The sequence below is a fragment of the Cervus elaphus genome, chromosome 18 (assembly GCF_910594005.1).
Source record: "Cervus elaphus chromosome 18, mCerEla1.1, whole genome shotgun sequence".
In the NCBI taxonomy this organism is placed as follows: Eukaryota; Metazoa; Chordata; class Mammalia; order Artiodactyla; family Cervidae; genus Cervus; species Cervus elaphus.
Window position 1 is genome coordinate 79,463,959 of NC_057832.1, and position 23,768 is coordinate 79,487,726.

The 23,768-nt window shown below is 38.7% G+C and overlaps 1 protein-coding gene across 4 annotated transcripts; it reads right to left on the bottom strand.

Moving 5' to 3' along the window:
• Positions 1 to 139: 139 nt before the first annotated feature.
• FAM221A (family with sequence similarity 221 member A) lies at positions 140 to 23,122 on the bottom strand. Of its 4 annotated transcripts, none has more exons than XM_043873180.1 (7): positions 22,755 to 23,119; positions 20,671 to 20,844; positions 15,983 to 16,173; positions 13,929 to 14,135; positions 8,760 to 8,864; positions 6,580 to 6,659; positions 140 to 635 (listed from the first exon to the last, which is right to left on the bottom strand). In XM_043873180.1, the coding sequence occupies exons 1-7, from the start codon at positions 22,817 to 22,819 to the stop codon at positions 567 to 569; spliced, it is 891 nt and encodes a 296-aa protein (XP_043729115.1). In that variant the 5' UTR covers positions 22,820 to 23,119; the 3' UTR covers positions 140 to 566. The 4 variants fall into 4 exon arrangements, with proteins under 4 accessions (XP_043729115.1, XP_043729114.1, XP_043729117.1 ...); XM_043873179.1 differs by having other exon boundaries at positions 6,580 to 6,662; positions 22,755 to 23,108; XM_043873182.1 differs by having other exon boundaries at positions 236 to 635; positions 6,580 to 6,662; positions 22,625 to 23,102.
• Positions 23,123 to 23,768: the final 646 nt, after the last annotated feature.

Here is a 23,768-nt window from a genome sequence, read left to right on the forward strand (position 1 = left end):
GGATCTTTCCAACCCAGGGATCGAACCCATGTGTTCTGCATTGCAGGCATATTCTTTACCATCTGACTCATCAGGAAAGCCCCTCATATTAACAAAACAACCTAAAAATCATGAGATACCACTAGAAAATAATTACATTAAGTTTTTATTTTAAAACAAATCAACATTACAAAGTTTAGAAAATAAAAAAACTAAGGATTTTAATTTAACTATTTTGAATGAAATGTTTGTTCAAACCCTCAATAACATCTTAAAATTTTTAAGTAGCCTGAAAAGGTTAAATTATTATAAACTCAAAATAGCTACTGTACTTTAAGGTTTTGACTAACATGAAAATAGCCTCATTTGTTAGGAGAGAGAAAAAAGTTTATATAAAGTAATAAATCATAAATTTTGGCAAAAGTAACATAAGGTACTGTCACGTGTAAATAAGGAAACATTCAAAAGACATTTTTACATAGAAAAAATGTAAGTAATTTGAGGAAAAATAAACTGTATTATTATGTTTAAATAATTAACACACAAAAGACATATTTGGATGCTGGTTTTAATTTCCCCAGTAGCATTCATGAAGGTTTCATAGTTGATGGCAATGGTGCTTTTCCTTTCTGCTTAGCAGCCTTTTCCATTTTTATCTGAAAATTTAAAATATTTGTTGATACAATAATTTGTAAAACATCCTAAAAATAAAAAAAATGTGGTACATACCTTATTTGGATTCATGTCTTATTTATCACAGCCATTTTACACAGTTATTTAGCAGTTCTTATGCTGCTAAATACTGAAGCCACAACCTGATTGTTGAAGGGACCTAACTGCATTTTTAAAATATGGTTTGTTGGGGTATGCAAGCTTCCAATCCCTCTTGCTCCTCTTTTTCTTCTCTTCTCTCTCAGAGCAAGAGCAGACTTCAGCAATGCCTTAGAGACAGAGAGAGTGGGCCAGACAGAGGGGAAGAGGCAGAGAGTCTCACTCACACACACACAGAAACATATACACACACAGAGCTCAGCACAAAAGAGACTTGAGGAGTGTTGACTGAACAGAGGACTCACACAATGAGCACAAAAGCAAGAACCCTGCAGAGAGGGGTCCTAGCAGGGGCTCTGTGCGTGTGTGAAACATTGTCAAAGACTGAGAAAATTTTCTAATTACAAACATAATCAAGCATGGTTTGATTTCAACTTTACCAAAGCATTTTAACAACATAACATATAATGAATATTGATTTGGAGAAATGATTATTTTTAATTGCCTCTAAAATTAAAAAAGAAAAAAAAAAAGCTTGAATGCCTAGCCTTACATCCAGCCTGTGCACATTCCCTCCAGCATTACAGGAGACACCTAATCCAGTTGGATTACCCCTGGAACACATACTGCTTAAAGGACAGTTTCCTACAATTCTGATTTCAGCATTTCAACAGTTACCTTTCAGAAGGTTGTCTTTCTCCATTGTAACTGAAACAAAGAAGCTTGCATACCCTAAGCAGCAGCCTTCTGATCTTTTAGAAACACACAGTCTTTCCTAGGGGGAAAAAAAAGACTCCAAAGAACACAGAACGCATCTTCCTCTTACTGCTACTTGCGCTCACAGACACCAATTCCCATAGGCAACACCACTGCCTTACCCCTGCAGGAGAAGGGAAGAGAAATTATGGGGCTGGGTGGGTGGAGGGAGGCCTCTTATCTTCTAATGTGACAGCAATAATACCAAGAAAGCAGAAGAGATCTAGTAAAATCAGTCTACCCGATCTCACCAACTTACAAATAACGTCCTAATTATAAAATTCATGACTCCTGTCTCTGTCTCTTTCCCATTTTTTTCCCCTTTCTCTCTCCTCTTTCAGTTGGTTGGGAACCTCATTTATACATACACTCAGGACTTCTCTGGTGGTCTAGTGGTTAAGACTCCACATTTCCACTGCAGATGACACAGGTTCAACCCCTCGTCAGAGAACTAAAATCCTGCATGCCGCACAGCACAACGAAAAATAAATATTGTACACTCATATCACACTTATATTCTGTACCAGTAGTCAACAGGCTATCCGTAGGTCCCTCAAAGAACACTCCATTCTAAGACAAAGATGAGTACTTGAATTCTCTGTGTGTGTTAGTCGCTTAGTTGTGTCCCACTCTTTGCGACCCCATGGACTGTAGCCTGCCAGGTTCTTCTTTCCATGGAATTTCCCAGGCAAGAATATTGGAGTGGGTTGCCATCTCCTTCTCTAAGGGATCGTCCTGATCCATGCATTGAACCTGGGTCTTCTGCATTGCAGGCAGATTCTTTACTGTCAGAGCTATAGGGAAGTCCCTTAAGTAGTGATTAAACACCTAAGGCAAGTTATTTAGCTAACAGTTTTGTAATGTGTAGAAAAGGCATAGTAATAGGTACTATGTAAGGGGTTGTTCCAAAGGATTAAATAAGATTATATATATAAAAATCTAGGTACTTAATAAGCACTCAATAAATGCTAGAATCCATCTGTAATGCAGGAGACCCCAGTTCAATTCCTAGGTAGGGAAGATCTGCTGGAGAAGGGATGGGCTACCCACTCCAGTATTCTTGGGCTTCCCTTGCTGCTCAGCTGGTAAAGAATCTGCCTGCAATGTAGGAGACCTGGGTTCGATCCCTGGGGTGGGAAGATACTCAGGAGAAGGGAAAGGCTACCCACTCCAGTATTCTAGCCTGGAGAACTCCATGGACTGTGGTGTCTGTGGGGTTGCAAAAAGTCAGACATGACTGAGCAACTTTCACTCACTCATTCACCCCTCTCATTTAGGGTCAAGTGTTAGATTTGTAGTAACATCAAAAAGCGCTTCCCTGTTGGCTCAGATGGTAAAGAGTCTGCCTGCAATACAGGAGACCTGGGTTCGATTCCTGGGCCGGGAATATCCCCCGGAGAATGGAATGGCTACCCACTTCAGTATTTTTGCCTGGAGAGTTCCATGGTCAGAGGAGACAATCCATGAGATCACACAGAGTCAGACATGACTGAGTGACTAACACTTTCACACAACATCAAAAAGATCAAAGATGCTAAACATACAAACAAAAGCCAAAGCAGTGTTTGCTTATTTCAAACGGTACTTAGCAAATGCGTGTGTGTGTGCTCAGTTGTGTCCGAATCTTTGTGACCTTGTGGACTGTACAGCCTGCCAGGCTCCTCCATTCATGGAAGTTTCCACGCAAGAATATTGGAGCAGGCTGCCATCTCCTTCTCCAGGGAATCTTTTCAACCCAAGGACTGAACCCAGGTCTCCTGCATCTTCTGCACTGTCAGGCAGACTCTTTACCAATGAGCTCCCTGGGAAGCCCACCTAGCAAATACATCCTCCTAATCGTGTCCAAAGAGCAAAACACCTCTTTTGGCTCCCTTTTAAAAAAGTTCCTGGCATTAACACAGTATCTTGCACCCAGCTGACCTTTAGTAATTGTTTCCTTAATACAATTCTCCTTTTATAGGGAAAAGAGACCAAAGGTCATCCACAATGGAAGAAAACAAGTTGACCTGATAGATAATACAAGCTAAGAAGCAACTCTTCAGAAGATGTAGATGCAGTTAGTAAGCTGTGTTACCACCAAAGCTTCAATTATCAAAACCAACTTCCCCACACCCAGTGATACCAATTAGCAAAAAGCAAAACCAGATTTGGATGTTACTGCTTTCTAAAGGTGGCCCTGAACCCATCAGATTCAGCTTCCTAATTGTCTTTTTCCCTCAATGGTGCTTGTCTTAAGTTTTTTGGAGTATAAGACAAGCACTAATGATGTGAATGGTACAGGTCACCTGAGAGAAAGTTGTGAGGTTTGAGTTTCTTAGTTTTTACACTCCATTCATCACATAGGCTAAACAGTTATAATAAAACCACAACTAATAAATCCATAAATTCTAGGTCTGGATGGGCCAGGGATATCCCCTAAAACATTCACAGATAAGAACTCCATTTACCTTGCCACAAGCAAATACCATTCACATGTTTTCAAGGCAGTCAACACTACCCAAGTTCCTGGAGGAGGGAAAGAAGGAATTTAGAACGCTGCCCCTCATAAGCTTATGAGGAAACACTAAAGCTCAGTTGTGACTGTGTGTTTTCCAAGAACACTGATTTGATTAAAAGTTTATCCTTGATGATGCTGCAATAATAGTCTCTCCTTTTCTCACTCTGCCCATTTCATCTTTACCCCTGAGATTCTACCACCACTTCTTTTTCTTAGATCAGCATTTTCCAAAAGAACTTTCTGCGCTGCCCAATAAGGTATATACTCTCTGTGACCCCATGGACTGTAGCCTGCCAGGCTCCTCCGTCCAAAGGATTTCCCAGACAAGAATACTGGAGTGGGTTGCCATTTCCTTCTGAAGGGGATCTTCCCGACCCAGGGATGGAAGCTATGTCTCCCGCATTGGCAGGTGGATTCTTTACTGCTGAGCCACCGGGGATGCCCATATATATATAATATATATATAAAATAATATATTTTATATTATATCTTAATATATATTTTACAATATATTATTATATATTTATATTTATATTATATAAAATTATATATATTAATAAAATATATAAAATATATTAATAAGATATATAAAATAATATATAAATAATATATAGTATAAGATATATTATTATATATATAATATATATGGGCATCCCCAGTGGCTCAGACAGTAAAGCACCCGCCTGTAATGCAGGAGACACAGGTTCGATCCCTGGGTCAGGAAGATCCCCTGGAGAAGGAAATGGCAACCCACTCCAGTACTCTTGCCTGGGAAATCCTTTGGACAGAGGAGCCTGGTAGGCTACAGTCCATGGGGTCACAAAGAGTTGGACACGACTGAGCAACTTCACTGGTTCACTGAATATCTCAGTTCAGTTCAGTTCAGTCACTCAGTCCTGTCTGAGTCTTTGCCAACCCCATGGACTGCAGCATGCCAGGCTTTCCTGTCCATCACCAACTCCTGGAGCTTGCTCAAACTCAAGTCCATCAAGTCGGTGATGCCATCCAACCATCTCATCCTCTGTCGTCCTCTTCTCCCCCTGCCTTCAATCTTTCCCAGCATTGGGATCTTTTCCAGTGAGTCAGTTCTTCGCATCAGGCGGCCAAAGTATTGGAGTTTCAGCTTCAGCATCAGTCCTTCCAATAAATATTCAGGACTGATTTCCTTTAGGATTGACTGGTTTAATCTCCTTTCAGTCCAAGGGACTCTCCAACACCACAGTTCAAAAGCATCAATTCTTCAGTGCTCAGCCTTCTTTACAGTCCAACTCTCACATCCATACATGACTACTGGAAAAACCATAGCTTTGACTAGACTATCCTTTGTTGGCAAAGTGATGTCTCTGCTTTTTAATATGCTGTCCAGATATATATGCTTAATGTCTTTCCATAATTGGAATTATTTGTACATTTTAGTGTGTTTATTTTTACCTAGAAGTAGCCCTTAGAAACTTCCATGTCAGGACAAAATAGATTCTGATGTAAAGTCAGATTAAAAAGGATACTTGCTACTTAATTAAAAATTTTCATTTTTTTAATGTTGAGGTTTAAGCCAGCTTTTTCACTCCTCTTTCACTTTCATTAAGAGGCTCTTTAGTTCCTCTTTGCTTTCTGCCATAAGGGTGGTGTCATCTGCATATCTGAGGTTACTGATATTTCTCCTGGAAATCTTGATTCCAGCTTATGCTTCATCCAGTCCAGCATTTCACAAGATGTACTCTGCATAGAAGTTAAATAAACAAGGTGACAAAATACAGCCTTGACATACTGCTTTCCCAGTTTGGAACCAGTCCGTTGTTCCATGTCTGATTCTTAATGTTGCTTCTTAACCTGCATACAGATTTCTCAGCAGGCAAGTAAGATGGTCTGGTATTCTCTTTAAGGATTTTCCACAGTTTGTTGTGATTCACACAGTCAAAGGCTTTAGCATAGTCAATGAAGCAGGAATAGATGTTTTTCTGGAATTCTCTTGCTTTTTCTATGATCCAACAGATGTTGGCAATTTGATCTCTAGTTCCTCTGTCTTTTCTAAATCTAGTTTAAACATCTGGAAGTTAGTTCAAGTACTGTTGAAGCCTAGCTTGGAAAATGTTGAACATTACTTTGCTAGCCTGTGAGATGAGTGCAATTGTGTGGTAGTTTAAGCATTCTTTGGCATTGCCCTTCTTTGGGATTGAAATGAAAACTGACCTTTTCCAGTCCTGTGGCCAAATTTGCTGGCATACTGAGTGCAGCACTTTCACAGCATCATCTTTTAGTGTCTGAAATAGCTCAGCTGGAATTCCATCACTGCCACTAGCTTTGTTCATAATGATGCTTCCTAAGACCCACTTGATTTCTCATTCCAGGATGTCTGGCTCTAGGTGACTGATCACACCATCATGGTTATGTGGTCCATTAATATCATTTTTAGCAGGCCTATTTCTCTCTGAATTATTCTAAATAAGCCTCAAGGCCTAACACCAGCTATAAGTAAAGATTTTAATGATGATCCACAATCAATATATAATTGTCCTACAGCAGTGTCTCTGTTACAAGTAAATGCTTAATGTAAGCAGATTTTCCAACAGACTTACCCTTTCCTGGTATCGTCTTTCAAAGAAAGCCATATCATCCTCTTCCGGTTTCCTTAAGGAAGAAACTTGACTACTTGTACCTACTAACAAGGAAAATCAAATCTCAGTACAGTTAACCCTTGAACAATATGGGTTTGAACTGTGTGGATCCACTTGGGTTATTTTCAATAAATACCTACTACAGTACTATACGATACTAGATTGGTTGTATCCCCAGATGTGGAGGAATTGCAGATATAGAAGGCCAACTATACACTTACACGAGGATTTTCAGCTGCACAGGGGTTGGGGCACCTAATTCTGCTGTGCTGCTCAAGGGCAAACTGTAATATGTAACATTTGATATAGTTATAAATTCTTCTGAAATAAAAAACAGAAAAAAAAACTTTCCTCCTACCAAGTGATTTTACTTTTCAAACCAGAAATTATCTAAATGAATCACTGATCCTATTCCCTCTTTTTCAGAAAGCATCATAAGACAAAAGTAATGTTCGGGGGGTAGAGGGGAGGGACAGGATTGACTGGGAGTTTGGGGTTGTTAGACACAAACTTATTACATTCAGACAAAAGAAAACCAAGGTCCTACTGTATAGCACAGGGAACTATTTCAGTATCCTGTGAGAAACTACAATGGAAAAAAAAATATTTAAAAGAATGTATATATGTGTTTTAAAAAGAGTAATGCTCATTGGTAAACACTCCAAATATTCAAGTGGACTGTAGCCCGGCTAGGCTTCCCTGTCTATGGAATTCTCCAGGCAAGAATACTGGAGTGGGTAGCCATTCACTTCTCCAGGGGATCTTCTCAACCCAAGGACTGAACCTGGGTGGGTCTCTTGCATGGCAGGCAAATTCGTTACCATCTGAGCCACCAGCGAAGCACTATTAAATAACACCATATAGCTATTTCACATCAGTGCTCAGTTTTCTTCAACTATATTTTACATTTTATAAGTAAAAACTGGGGTAACCCTGCAACAGATAATGCACAGAGGTAACTGCTGAAGGTTTGTGCTATGGTCTGAATGTGTGTGCCCCCACCACCGAAATGCATATGTTGAAATCCTAATGCCCAGTGTGATGATCTCAGGAAGTGGGCCCTTTGGGAGGTTCTTAGGTTATGAAGGTGGAGCCCTCATGAATGGGATTAGTGTTCTTATAAAAGAGATGCCAAAGAGACTTCTCAACCCTTCTACCATGTGAGGACACAAGAAGGCAGTGCATGTAAATCAGGAAGAGGCCCTTCATCAGAACACAACCACGCTGGCACCTTTATCTGGGACTTTCCCACCTTCGGAACTGAGAAGTAAGTTTTTGTTGTTTATAAGCCACCCAATCTATGGCATTTTGTTACAGCCACCTGAATGGACTAAGAGTTTGTAGAGTTTGTATAAGAGTTTTTACAGTTTGTATAAGAGTTTGTATAAGTTTGTGAAGGCAACCATAAGTGATGCTAATATCTGCTTTCAAAATTTTAAAAACTGAAATAATTTTTTAATATACCTTAAGTTAAAAAAAAAGAAACAACTATGTCCTTTTGTTTTGGTTTTAATTTCTTACTTCTGTCTACATTTTATAATTTCTTCATTGTGTGTTGTTTTGTAAGCAGCTTTAAAATCCTTTGTGGAAAAGGTCAGGGTACATGGAAAGGGTGTATGAAAATAAAAGGAAAATTCTTATTTAAAAATATTTTAAAATATTAAGTACCTCATAAATCATATAGTCTTTCATTGTTTTTATTCTTATTTACAATAAAGAAAATGCAATAAAGTGCTTAAAAATAAATTCCATTCATTTTTATGTGTAACTTATGAATGATAAAACCTTGCTAACCTATAATCACTGGATTACATCTTACTTGGGAGAACCCAAAGGATCAAGGATCAAGGCAATTAGTCCACTAGAGGGTGCTCTTATTCAGACATCAAAGCAATTACATGTACCAGAATAAGGTTTTAAAGCTCCAAACTATAGTATTATCAGAATCTTCATAATTTAGCAGTTTTTCCCAATTAAAAATGAAGTTCATTGTTTTTTCTTAGGGCCTGGGTAATATGAAAGAAAAATGATAATCAAATTATGGTAATATTGGGGGAAAAACAGTAATCTGGAAAATATATCAATTTACATTCTTACTTAACTAAAACCAAAAATATTTCTCAGTTTAATTTCATTACCACCTGTTAGTGTTTCTGGAGAAGAGCTAGATGATGCTTGAAATGCCTTTAGAAATGGGTGGTCCATGGCTGTACCTGGAGAGTCTAAAAACTCAGCTGACGGTGCACCTGAGGACAAAAATGTGAAGAATGAAAATTAAATCTCTGTTAGGATACAAAGAAGTTATTTCAAAAGTGAGATAAATTAGAACCCCAGTAGAATCATTAGAAAAATCCTTTCTGTAAAAAGAAAATTTTTTTTAGATTTTTATCTGCCATATATAGTAGTCAAGTGGGTAAAAGCATTTCTGCATTTGAGAGATCTTTTTCACAGAAAAAAAATTACACAAAAACATAACTGTACATCAGCAAAGAGGTATAAAACCCTAACACAGTCAAAAAACATAATAAAAAGTGAGACATTCAGAGGAAAAAAAGCTTCTAGTTGAAGAGGGTTAAATAAACGTACTTTTCCTCCATTCCTCAGTGGAAAACCATCTAAAGACAAGAAATGTAAAAATAAAGAAAACTTATTCAATAAAACGAGGAAACATCCACAACCCTAAACCACAATCTACAAAGACCCACTCTAAATACACTGACTTCTGGACCAAAACGAAGGAAACTGCAGAGAGAAGTGGTAAGTGCTCTACTTCTTCATGAACTTCACCCTTCCCCCACATGCCTGTCCCCTTCCACGGGTAGAGGGGAAGAAATTAACTTTGTGTCCCATTTGCTTTTAAACTGAGTCCTTTCCTATAAAGTGAACACTGTGGGACAGCTGCTCAGGCCTTCAGATTCCTGCTCCCTTCTTTTCCAGCTCCTCCCTCTTGTGACCTGTGGGAAGATCAGACAAGGGGGCTCAGGTCCAGCCAGGGCCCTGAGTGTCCTCTGGTCACTACGTGCACTAGTGACCTCAGGTGCTAAAGGCTGGCCTTAAGCTGGAATTTAATCTCTCGGCTTGATAGGGCCGGGTAGCCTCACAGTCTCGCACGGTGAGTGCAGACCCCTCAGATGCCAGTCTCTTTTTCTGCTGAATCCCCCGGAGCTCAGGAGACCCTCATCGAGCTCTGCTCTGCTGTCACCTTGGCCCTTTGCTACGACAGATGTCATGGCAGCCCTGCTGCCTCACAGCTCTGCTGCCTTCCAAGCACCCTCTATGAGCTGGGAATCACAGCCTCCTTCAGCCTCACAAAGGAACCAAATTCCAGCAGGAGGTTCTCTCTACCCACGACTGTACAGGGCTAATAGAGTAGACGTCTCTCTGCTCCAGGTTCCCCTACATATAAAATCAAGACAAAAACATCTTACGTTTCCTCTTCTCATTCTCACCTCTCTTTATACCCACCATCCCTCAGGAGTCAAAAGGGGGAGGTTTCTTTTCTTTCTATTATAAAGATGCTTAAGTGATAAAAGACCAATCGTCATAAAAAGGCAAAGATGTCAGCTACTACCACTATTAGTTTAGCATTGTTCTTAAAGTACCAGCCATTTTGTTTAATGAAAAATAAGAAGAATCATAAATTTTGGAAAGGAATAGGCAAAAATATCATTACACTTAACCTTTAAACTACGCAAGGGTTAAGGGTACTAATCCTTTACATGCAGTCAAAATCTGCATATAACTTTATAGTCAGTCTTCTGTATCTCCAGTTCCACATTCACAGATTCAGCCAATTGCAGATCATGTAGTACTGTGGTGTTTACTATTGAAAACAATCCACATATAAGTGGACCCTCATAGTTCAAACCCCTGTTGTTCAAGGATCAATAATATTTGCAAAATCAACTAAAGATTTACATTTAAAATTCTAAGATTAAATAATAATGACAAAAGCTGCATAAAATATTTCCTTTTTTTAAATAAACAATCAGCTAGAAAATACAAAGGAAGGGAAAAACTCATGTATCATAGCTACAAAAAATGATGAAATACCTAGAAATAAAATTAAGAATTGTGTAGGACTTTTATGAAGATAACTTGAGAATTTCATGTAATTATACAGAAGACAACAAAGATGTGAAGACTCAATATTTTAAAACAGTATTTCTTTCCTATATTAATCTACACATTCAACTAAAATAATAGAATGTTTTCAAAAAATATTATCAAAGTTTTGAAAAAACTGAAAGGAAAGAAGAGGTCAGGAAAATTCTAAAGTAATAAAATGAAGTCATACGTAATAATTTATTATAAAGCTGTAGTTATGGAAACAATATAGTAGTTGCACAGAAATAGACAATGATAAGGCAGACTAATGAGACCAGAACAATTTCTGGGTTGAGCTCAGCCCTACCACTTACTTGTTGAATAACACAGAACAAGATGTTTTACTATTCTACACTGATTTTCCTTGTCTGTAAAAAGGATTAATAATAGCACCTCACTCAGAATAGTTATGAGGATTAAATGAGGTAACAGACATAAAGAGGCTGAACCAAACCCTAGCAGTACAAAGCCGTAATTATCAGTAACATCACTACCATCATTTTTTGTTTGCCACTGATAATTGGGTTTTCTGTAACAGACGCATGAGCCTAATACAATCATGTATCCATAAAAACTGAAAAGAATTTATTTATGGAATTTAACAAGCTAGTTGTAAAATAACCAAGAGAAGAAAATACATGAATATGTCAAGGCAATCTTGAAAAAAGAACACAGAAAGAATGTAACCAAATATCAAAACACACTATGAAGAAGAATAATTAAAACTATGAAATATTTGTATAAAATAGATAAATAAGCCAATGCCATAAAATAAGTATGATAGAATATAGGAAAGATAAAGTTTCAAATTATTTGGGAAAAAATGTTTTTGGATAACTTGTCATCAATTTGGACAAAAACTGAAGTTATACACACCTTACTCTTTCACAAAAAATAAATTCCAGATACAAAAGAAAGCTAAACATAAAAACAAAAGAAAAACTAAGCATTAAAATAAAATGAAATAAGTTGGAATGGAATTTTAAAAAATTAAATAAAAAAGTGAAGGAGAGCATATTTATAAAATGAGAGTAGGGTAAGGCCTGCCTCCAACATTTAAAAACTGTAAAACCACAACAAAATCCCAAAAGACAAATGCTGTACTGGAAGAAAACACGTCCAAAATAAATACAAAGGATTAGTACACAGCATATATATATATAAGAAGACTTCCTATAAATCAATGGGAAAATATAAAACATAAAAATGAGTGAAGTGTATGAACAGACAACTCACAGAAAGTAAAGTGGCCACTGAATATAAGGAGACTCCTCTCACTAATAACCAGGGAAATCAACTGACTGAAACAATGACAACATTTTCACATATTAGACTGGCAATAAAACTAAAGTTAATGACGTCAATGATCAGTATCAATGTTCGGAAATAGGTAAACTACAACATCACTAGAGGAAGTATAAACAAGTACAGCATTTTTGAAGGGCAGTTCAACAGAATGTATTAAAATTTCACATCTGCAGACACTTCAACCCAAGAATTTTACTTCTCTCCATCTACCTTAGACTCAAATTTACACAGTACACAAAGAAACAAGTTCAAAAGCAAAAATGAATAAATAAATAAAATGGAAATAATCTAAATACAATGAACAAGGAAAACGTTTAGATAAATTAATGTGTGTGTGTATATATATACACACATATACACACATATACAAATTGATATACACATATACAAATATATATGTGTGTGTGTGTGTATACATATTCACATACATACATACATATATATGGGTTTCCCCTGGTGGCTCAGATGGTAATGAATCTGCCTGCAATGTGGGACACCCGGGGTTCTATCCCTGGGTTAGGAAGATCCCCTGGAAGAGGGCATGGCAACCCACTCCAGTATTCTTCCCTGGAGAATCCCCACTGACAGAGGAGCCCGGTGGGCTACAGTCCACGGGGTTGCAAAGAGTCATACACGACTGAGCAACTAAGCACAGTTTATATATATACACATAAAATGTGGAATACTATGAAGCAGTTACAAAAAACAAGAGATTTGTATGTCCTGGTATAATAATGCTTTGAAAATTTGTTTTAAGTTAAAAATAGTAAACTATAAAAATTGTATGCTAAAAAGAATAATACAAATCAACTGATGTCAGCAAATTACCCTCTAGGAAAGAATCTGGGGTTAAGAGAAATGTTCCAGAGGGATTTGTATTTCATCTCCATTATTTTAATCTTTTATAACAAGAAAATATTCACTTATGTTTACATAATTTTTATAATAAAAACAAAGTAAATGCTTATTATTAAATAATCCACATAAACAGAAGTATTTACAGTAGATACTTACAAAACAGAAACAGACTCACAGACTTAAGAGAACGAACTTATGGTTGCAAAGGGGAAGGATGTGGGGAAGGGACCGTTGGGGAGTCTGGGATGGACATGTACACACTGCTCTAAAATGGATAACCAACAAGGACCTACTATATAGCACATTGAACTTTGCTCAATGTTATATGGCAGCCTTGACAGGAGGGGAGTTTGGGGGAGTATGGATACACATATATGTATGGCTGAGTCCCTTTGCAGTTCACCTGAAACTATCACAACATTATTAATAGGCTACACCCCAATACAAAATAAAAAGTTTTTTAAAAAATAAAGTAGATAGGAACCATAGTTCTTTTCCCCAGAAAGATCCAGCTACCTTCAATAGTTTTAGATATATCCAATTAAACTTTTCCATATATTCCTTCCGATTTTTATATGTGCAAGCACATATGTGTGTACATACATGTAAACATACACGTAAGTGATTGTATATTACAGAAAACACATGCACACATGCATGTGTATATATACACATGTACAAAAGCCTATGTTTCCAAAATGAGGTAGTTATAATGGTGAAACTTACATACAATAGGATAACAGGTAAACTGTATCACATCAAATAAAACAAATATTATTTCACTATTACAAACAATGGAGCTGTGAGTTGAGATAATCTAAATACCATGAACAAGGATCTTTCCTCTTATGTTTTCTAATTTTCCTGTAATAATCAAACATTGCATAGTGACAATAAAATCTTTTTAAAAATTTAAAATCAAATGAGAGAATTTTTTTGAAAATAACATAAAGAACTTAAAGTGCAAAATAAATATAAGGCTTCAGTATTGCTAGCACACATAAAAGCAAAATGACAGTTCATATATCATCACTTACCAATTCCACTGTCATCTAATCGCATGTAGCCTTCTGCCAGCGAGCTGAAGCCAGTCAGTCCTCCCATTGCTGCATAAGGAACGTCCTGCCCCACCGGTTTTCCCTGCGCCAGTCTTTCTTGCTTAGTTTCCACTACTGTGTCATGAGCATATGCAGGCTGACCACAAGCACAAGTGAAGCAACTATGAAATCCCGAACACTTAGAACCTGGATCAAGATGTAAAAGGAGCTCAATGTTTTCAAATATAGGTAATCAGTTATATGCCCTCTGAACTACTGAGCTTGGCCCAAATCACCTGAATTCTGGATCCTTCATACACTGTCCTCTGACGCCAGTGCTTCTTCTTACCTCTACCCCTGAACTCCTTTCCTCCAGCCACTGCTCTTATTCCTAAAAGATGCTAAAGCATAAGGGGGTATGCAACAACAACAACAAAAAATTGGAAAAACCAACTAGGACTAAAGGAAACTGGGCTAAACACTGGAAAGCTAGGAAATGAAGGCCCTCTCCTCAAACACTGAGTTAAAAGCAGGTGTTGGGGGACAACCCAGTAGTGAAGAAATAATGTAGAAACATGTCTCTGTGTCAATTCCCCATAAAAGCCATAGTGGAGGGCCAACTCACAGATATAGAAAGGATGCAGTGGAATATTGTTTAACAATAAAAAGCAAAGAAGTACTGATGTGTGCTACAGCATAGATGAATCATAAAAACATTATACTAAGTGAAAGATGCTAGTCAGGAATGACCACATATTCTATGATTCCACTTACACGAAATGTTTAGAATAGGCAAATCCATAGAGATAGAAAGTAGATTACTGGCTGTCTAGAGTTGAGGGGTAACAGGAATAAGGAATGACTGATAATGGATATGAAATTTCTTTTGGGGGTGATGGAAGTATTCTAAAATTTATTGTGGTGATGGTGCACAACTTTGAATATAAAAGCCATTGAACTGTACCCTTCAATTGTATATGAATTTTTTAGCATGTTACTTATATCTTAATGAAATCACTATATATAAAAATACAAACCATATTGAAATAAGAATCCAGAATATACCATTAACATTCACACTTTTGACAGATATGTACAGAAACCAAGGCACATAATAAATAAGTTTTATTCAAATACTTCCATACTTAGTGAAACAATTTATGTCTGCCATTGTCAATAAAAATGTTTTATAACCTATTTAATCATAATATTTCAATTCAAGACACTACAAAGACAACTGGGAAAACTATCTCCTGAAGAAAAATACTGGACCTAACTTTAAAAGTATTCTACTTATTTCAAAGGGCTTTTAAAAAGATGATCAAGGGTAAGAGCATGTGAAATGGTGGCTGGGATTTGGGTACAGGTATTGAGATACAGTAACTCAGTGGATAAAGAATCTGCCTTTAAGGCAGGAGATGGGGGTTCGATTCCTGGGTTGGGAAGATTCCCTGGAGGAGGGCATGGCAACCCACTCCAGTATTCTTGCCTGAAGAATGCCATGGACAGAGGAGCCAAAGCAGGTTACCGTCCATAATGTCACAAAGAGTCGGACACGACTGAAGGGACTGAGAATAGCACATGCAGGTTGAGATAAGGTGCTGTTGCCCACAGAGTGTTAAAATTATCACGCTACATTCTGTTTTTCCCATCAAACCGTGTTTTATGCAGTAACATAATAGTCTGCAAGTGAATCATAAAAAATTTTTAGACCTGTAAAATCCTTTTTAAGGATGATTATTCTGTAAATGGAATTCAGTTGGTAGAACATCCAGAATTTGAAATTTTGAATTAGATCACATCTAGTAATTCTTTAAAATCTATTACTACTACTTAACCTTATTCAAATTACATGAGATTAGAGATTAAGGTCGATGACTGCAAAGCATATGAACAACCAAGTTTTTCCACTAACTTTTACAGTCCGTATTCATCAAATTATTCCCAGGTGTCCAGTGTCACTAAAGCTGAATGAAATTGGCACAGAGACACATCAAACATTCAGTAAGGGGATAAAAGCATTCTGTTTATATGTTTATCATAATGTAACTCACAGGCACTGCATACAAAGCCAGGCGCTGCACTGTGTTGATCGGCAAAGTGCTTACATCGGCAGCGGATGGGCTGTGTGCCGTTCAGAGGCACATAGAGGTAAGTCCTGCAAGGGCAGCCCCTCACTTGGCAAGGCAGACTGATGGGGCGCTGCGGGGGAATCGTTTCAAAGTCAGTTTTATGTTGCTTATACCTAAAAGAAATGAAAGGGACGAAATAATAGCACAATGCAGGGACTGCCAGAAACTACAACTGGGATTCTCTTACAGGTAACATGATTCTTTCTCATTTTTATTTTTTGTTCATTGTTCTTGTTAGCAAGGTGTAAATATACTCCCCTGAAATGCAGTACTTGTCAGTTATGTTGCTTTGGTCAGAGAAAATCTTCCCCCATCTAGATTTTTAATCAAGGAGAATTTTCACAGCAACATACAAAGATATAGCATATATAATTCTCTTAAAATACTATTATTGATTCTTTAATATCAAAACACAACCCACTAGTATGAAGAAACGTTCATGAAATTCTCTTTATCAAAGTGCATGATTTACATTTATTTTCACAGTTCTGCTATTTAAAATTGAAATAAGTTCAATAAACACATATTAATTAATTTAACATACTTTAAACTTCAAAATAAATTATAAACATCTATAAAAGCCAAAACTCTTTGCTAAAATGCTGTATGTAATTTTCTCAGACCACTGGCTTCCTTCTCATTAGATGATACTCAGTAAAATCATATTAAATTTATTACTCTCAATATTATACTAGGTAACAGAAGTTACAATAACAATAAGATACCATTTTCACTTAGCAAAGAGAGTCAAAGTTCTTTTTTTTTAAACTGTACATATTTCACAACACCCTGTCAAGAGTGTTATAAAAGAACTAATGGGAACTAATCCCATTTAACAGGGTTTCAAGAAACAGAAAAAGATCCATCCATTAAGCAGATGGTTCATTTTTGAAAAAAATAAACCCTAAGAAAGTTACTCCATGTATATAAAAAGCTCTGTGCATAGGGGTAGTATTAGCAACAGTACTTTAAATAGTGATGTAACAACACAAAATAATAATAAAGGAATGGATAAGTATAGTACAAGAAAAACAGTTTTCTAACTCTAACAGTGAAAACTTTTCTTCAAATAAAATCTTTCACAGACCATAATACTATATAAAATAGATAAACACAGAATTGGCTAACACTAAGGGAAGAGCCATGAGTGGAGTCTGTCCTTCCCCTTAGCTGCCCCTCCACCTGGTGAGCCCCTGAGATTCTGTGGGAGCTCTGGGGAAAACACAGTGAACACAACTGGATTAGCTGGTGTATCAAGGAGGTATTAAAAATCTTGTGTGCAACTACTATTACACTGCAGAAACATTTCCGTGATTCTGTCATGAATAACTGGTCCAATATTTATACACATGTATAATTAACAACTAAGGCTGTATATTGGCACTCTGCTTATTTAACTTATATGCAGAGTACATCATGAGAAACGCTGGACTCAATGAAGTACAAGCTGGAATCAAGATTGCTGGGAGAAATATCAATAACCTCAGATATGCAGGTGACACCACACTTATGACAGAAAGTGAAGAAGAACTAAAGAGCCTCTTGATGAAAGTGAAAGAGGAGAGTGAAAAAGTTGGCTTAAAACTCAACATTCAGAAAACTAAGATCATGGCATCTGGTCCCATCACTTCATGGGACATAGATAGGGAAACAGTGACAGACTTTTTTCCTTGGGTTCCAAAATCACTGCAGACGGTGATTGCAGCCATGAAATTAAAAGACACTTGCTCCTTGGAAGAAAAGTTATGACCAACCTAGATGGCATATGAAAAAGCAGAGACATTACTTTGCTAACAAAGGTCTGTCTAGTCAAAGCTATGGTTTTTCCAGTAGTCATGTATGGATGTGAGAGTTGGACTATAAAGGAAGCTCAGCTCAGAAGAATTGATGCTTTTGAACCATGGTGTTGGAGAAGACTCTTGAGAGTCCCTTGGACTGCAAGGAGATCCAACCAGTCCATCCTAAAGGAAATCAGTCCTGAATATTCATTTGAAGGACTGACGTTGAAGCTGAAACTCCAATACTTTGGCCATCTGATGCAAAGAAGTGACTCATTTGAAAAGACCCTGATACTGGGAAAGATTGAAGGCAGGGGGAGAAGGGGATGACAAAGGATGAGATGGTTGGATGGCATCACCGACTCAATGGACATGAGTTTGAGTAGACTCTGGGAGTTGGTGATGGACAGGGAGGCCTGGTGTGCTGCAGTCCGTGGAGTCGCAGAGTCGGACACAAGTGAGCAACTGAACTGAACTAAACTGAATTGAATTATGTAAATAAAAAAGTACATACACATGTTAAAACTTCTTAACAGCATCTGGCTTTAGGTGGTGTCTTCTTTCTATGTTACTTTATATTCTTCATTTCAATGTTTCCAATGTTTTCACTTTTCTTTTATACTTTTTTAAAAATATTTATTTTTAATTGGAGGATAATTGCTTTACAATACTATGCTGGTTTCTGCCATATATAAGCATGAATCAGCCATATATATTCATATGTCCCCTTCCACTTGAACCTCCCTCCCATCTCCCAAGTTTCACTTTTATAATAAGGGAAAATTAATTTAGACAGAAATCTCACTGAGCAACTGGTACTAAAGAACTTTTTCCATCCAAGTGGGGTTGGGTCAATTTTGAAGGTCAATTCTATGCTGTACCATTATACATAGGTATGAGACTGGCACTAAACATTTACAAGGGTAAATGATAAAACTAACATAAGTTTACCAGAAAACAGTGGAAGTGTTAGTCTCTCAGTCATGTCCAACTTTTTGCGACCCCACGGACTGTAGCCCACCAGGCTCTTCTGTCCATGGAATTCTCCAGGCAAGAATACTGGAGTGGGTAGCCATTCCCTTTTCCAGGGGATCTTCCCAACACAGGGATCAAACCCGGGTCTCCTGCATTGAAGGTGGATTCTTTACCACTTTCACTTCAATGGAAGTTTACCAAAGCTCTCTTTAATTCTGAACAACATCAACATAACCCTCATTCTCTGTTCCTCCAGTGTTTTTAGTTGGGGTTGCTAAATAAATTTCAAGTCAATCTACACACAACATTACTCATCCTAGCAACTGCCTAACAACCTCTGGCAATCTTAAGTGTGTAAACAGCAACTGCACAAAGACTATGTCAGGAAAGAGCCCCAGAAACGATCAGAACAGGAAGGCTCTCCCATGGCTCCTCTGGAATAGAAAGCTAAAGTTTTTACCTAAAACCATGTAATAGTTTCTGTGATTTTTCCAAGAAGTAGCTTTGTCCTTCTGAGCTTTACAACTATGATCTGTAGCAGGGATAAAATTTAAAGTAGAAAATGACAAACACAGCCAAATGCAAATCTCAAGTGCAGGTCAAACACCTCAATGGCTGCAGCCTCATGCATTTCCTTTTCTGGTGTGCTTATATTTTTGTTTATAGAAAGGTATATAAGCATACATATACACATACACAGCGTTGACCCTTGAACAACATGGGTTTAAAGTGTAGATTTTTTTTCAATAAAAACACGGTAGGCCCTCAGTGTTTATGGGTTCCACATCTGTGCTTAAACTAACCACATATCGTGTTCCCCAAGGATCATGTTTATGATCCAAGGTTGGCTGAATCCACATCTGCAAACAGGAGGGCCCAGCTATGGGGCATGAGCATCCCTAGACTTTGGTATCCACAGTGGGTCCTGGAACCGGTCCTCCGTGTGTGTGTGTGTGTGTATAAATAAAAGAGAAAGGTATTCATACAAAACATTTCTTAACATATAAAAAGAGACTAGTAAATGTGAGGAAAAAAGCTTCTATCAGTAGATTGGTAAACTTTTTAGCATGGATCAGCTCAAGCAACTTTAAAATAAGTTTAGGGAACACTACTCAGTCCTCTACAGTGACGTAAATGGGAAGGAAATCCAAAAAAAGAGAGGATATACATATATCCTGATTTACTTTGCTGCATAGCAGAAACTAAAATGGGCTTCACTGGTGGCTCGGACAGTAATGAATCTGCCTACAAAGCAGGAGCCCTGGGTTCGAGCCCTGGGTCAGGAAGGTCCCCTGAAGAAGGGAATGGCAACCCACTCCAGTATTCTCGCCTGGAGAATTCCATGGACAGAGGAGTCTGATGGGCTACAGTCCATGGGGTTGCAAAGAGTCAGACACAACAGAGCGACTATCACTTTTCAGAAACTAACACAATATTGTAAAGCAACTATACTCCAATAAAAACGAATTTTAAAACACATTTGACAATAATAAATAAAATAAAAACAGCTCTGCAATCTGATGACCCATTCTCTACTACCTTGTCCAGCGGTGGGAGAAGCAGAGTGACCGAAAAACCCCCGGCAAAGCCGGGAGGCCCCAGTATCTTTCTTATCAATGCTAAGAGGAAAGATGCTTAAGGTGATGGGACTCCATAATGAGTTCTAACAGGATACAACAGAAAAAATGTAAAATATAGCCCTCAAAAACCTTACATACTTTCTGGCATATTATATAAACACCTGTTTTCAAATGTTTCTCAATTATCATGAATAATGTTATATATAGAAGGAAGATATGCCCTGCTACAGTTTTATATTTCCTAATCACCAGAAAACTTAGCAATAAAGCATCTTACCTATGTGTACAAAAACACAGTGTCTCTGGACCCACAAGTTTACAATCCATTCCCGTGGGTGATCGCCAACTCACATACAATCTGTTCTGTAAACGCATAGGTAAGACTTTTCTTTTGTATTCTTCATATTCCTCAGGAGTAAAAAGTTTCCCTCCATCATCCTCACCAACAATTCTACAACAAAAGATACTTCTCTTAAGCCATGTGTATTTCTTTTCTGGGTTAAAAATAATAAACTCTAAAATTAAACTATACTTGTATAGTCAAATGTATAGTCAGAAGACTGCTTTGGCTTTATTTTGATACATTAGGCTCATGTTAATAGCAAAATTACACACAATAGTAATAAACCTTTTGCTTCCCATATGAAAAAGGATTATAAATAATAAAGTCAATGAATTCATAACATCTGACTTCACAGATCTAGGTTTATCACTGGAGAATTACCACATGTCCATCTCAATTTCTCCTTTGATTCTGAAGTAAACATGCTCATTTTTCACATTAGAAGTTGGAGACTAAACTGCTAAAAATTCTAATATTTTCCTCCTTTAAATATATTTTGCCCCCAAAACAAAATAGCACAAAAAGCATCCATGCTGAAGACAACAGGATTAATGTCCATACCTGACTCCAAACCCTGGCCAGAAGTTTAAACTAAGATAGAACCCACAAACATCCTTAGATCTGCCCCACTTCATACCTAACATATGCATTGAGTAATCAGGCATATCATTTTCTAATTCTGGAAGTAAGACCTCAAAATTTTATGGGAAAAATTAAGCTACTGCTATTTCTTACTTTCTTAGGAAATTAAGAGATCTAGTTCAAATGCAGATTCAGATTAATGTTTCAATGGGCCTGGTGATGCTCCCCAACAATGCTTACACTGCTGGTCCATGATGGCTACACTATGAGCAGCAAGGCTCTAACTTCTACAGAGAACTATTTAAAGTAGTTTATGTTTGAAAAATAATTTCCCCCCAGGCCCCAACATTTCATAGGCCAGGCATGAGACTACAACTGAAGGCCCACATTCCGCATACCTAAACATCTAAGCATCTAAGATGTCCAGTCAACATCAGGGCCTAGCATAGTGCTCCTAGTGAAAGGCCTGGAGAACTGGGGGCGAAAGGAGCAGCTCTGCCCTACGTAAGCTCTGGGTAGAAGCTGTTCCAGACTATTGGCCTTACGTGAACCTAACCGGGAATGGGACCTGACCCATCAGGCTTCTCATCCTCACTTTTTCTGGCTCAGAATTACTAGATATTTCTAGACGTCACTCCGAAGTATACCACCTAGACAGTCGGAGGGAAGTGCAGTCAGACAGCAACCCCTTTACCCAAGGGATTTGGGGGGACCACCTTTAGATGGAGCAACCCCTGTGGCTCAGGTTTCAGGCTGCACCTGTTTCCCAAAGAGGCTGTGATCATCTGACTTCCGCTTTATACACACGCACACCTGCCTCTCACCCAGTTTCCCAACTGTCAAAAACCTTTCTTGGAAGACCTTAAAAAACAAAACAAAACAAAACTCATTCTTGCAGGTACACCAGCCTTTGCGTCAGGGCCAGAGCAGTGAGTCATTACCGAAAGCCCTAGCGGCGGCTGCGCTTCCAGTCCCCGGATAAGAGTTTCTCTAGAACCAAAGTCTTTCTCCTAAAACCAGCATCTCGTGGTCGAGGGCACGTTTGGAAGTTCACGTCCCACCCTATTACAAAGTGAACATGCAAACCTCATGTCTGCTTTTACAGGCCAGGTGTACTCAAAGTGCGATCTACAAGGGCAGTTAAGAAAAGAACAATGGACCTTTGCATAAATCTGGAGTTAATAATCCTTTCTCAAAGGGATGAGAGCCGGAGATCTTTTAAATTGCCTCGGAAGAGACTTATTAGACTAGAACTGCGTGTCATCACCATACTAGAAATAGGAAACCTGCAATCAAAGTGAACCACCTCCACCAGCCCGGGAACGGGATTCCGGGAGCCAAGGCCACCCAGCGCCGGTCCCCTGTCCGCGCCTCCAGCACTCCTCCCGCGAAGGGGCTCGGACCGGCCTCCTGGCTCCCCAGAGGCGCTGCCTCACCTCCGGTACTCCAAGTACTCGTCCACTGCCGCCGCGCCGCCCGGAGGTAACGTCAGCCGCTCCATGGCGGGCGGGGAACCGGGAGGCGCCGGCTCCAGCCGCCCTGCGCACGTGAGCCGAGCCCGGAGCAGCCAAAACCTGCCCCGCCCCGGCCGGCCGCGCCCCCTCTCGCCCGCTCCGCTATTGGCCCGGCGGGACGACCGCGGTGACCGCGCGGAGGTCGCGCTTCCACCTGGCCGGCCACTCCCGGCACTAGAAATCGCTCTTCCCGCTGAACCCTGCCGCTGTAGGGATGCTGTTTACCGGCCTCCGCAAACCTTGCCCGTCTCCTTCCTGGTCTGACAGGTCTCCTTGTAGTAAATAAAATAATGAGTGACGACGCAGTGCAGTGTCTTGCATGTAATGGATGCACAGAATGGGCGTATTTCTTTGTGCAGCACGTTTCGCTGGTTCTGAGAAGGTTTTGGATAGTTTGAGAGCTCTAATTGCCAGCTGTGTTTTCAGATTTGGCATTAAAAACACTGTGACGTAGAAAATCAGATAGTCTTGAGTGTCTGTGTTTAGTTTGAGTGTCACTATAGCAACATGTCCTTCAAAAAAAGTGAGTAGCAGATTTAAGGGGTAACAGGAGAAACTAGTTAGGATTAAAACAAAAACAAAAACCTTTGGAAATATTCTCCACAAAATCCATTTTAAAGTTGAATTACCAGCGATTGGTAATACGTCCAGAATTTGGTTTAGTTGCCTGGAAAAGAGGTAGGAAATCCATTATTATTCAGGAGTCAAACTGAGGCTCCCTAGAGATCAGGTTGAAAGCGAAAGTGAAAGTCGCTCAGTCTTGTCCGACTCTTTGCGACCCCATGGAATTCTCCAGGCCAGAATACTGGAGTGGGTAGCCGTTCCCTTATCCAGGGGATCTTTCCAACCCAGGGATAGAGCCCAGGTCTTAAGCGTTGCAGACGGATTCTTTATCAGCTGAGCTACCAGGGAAGCCCAGAGATCAGGTTGAGCACC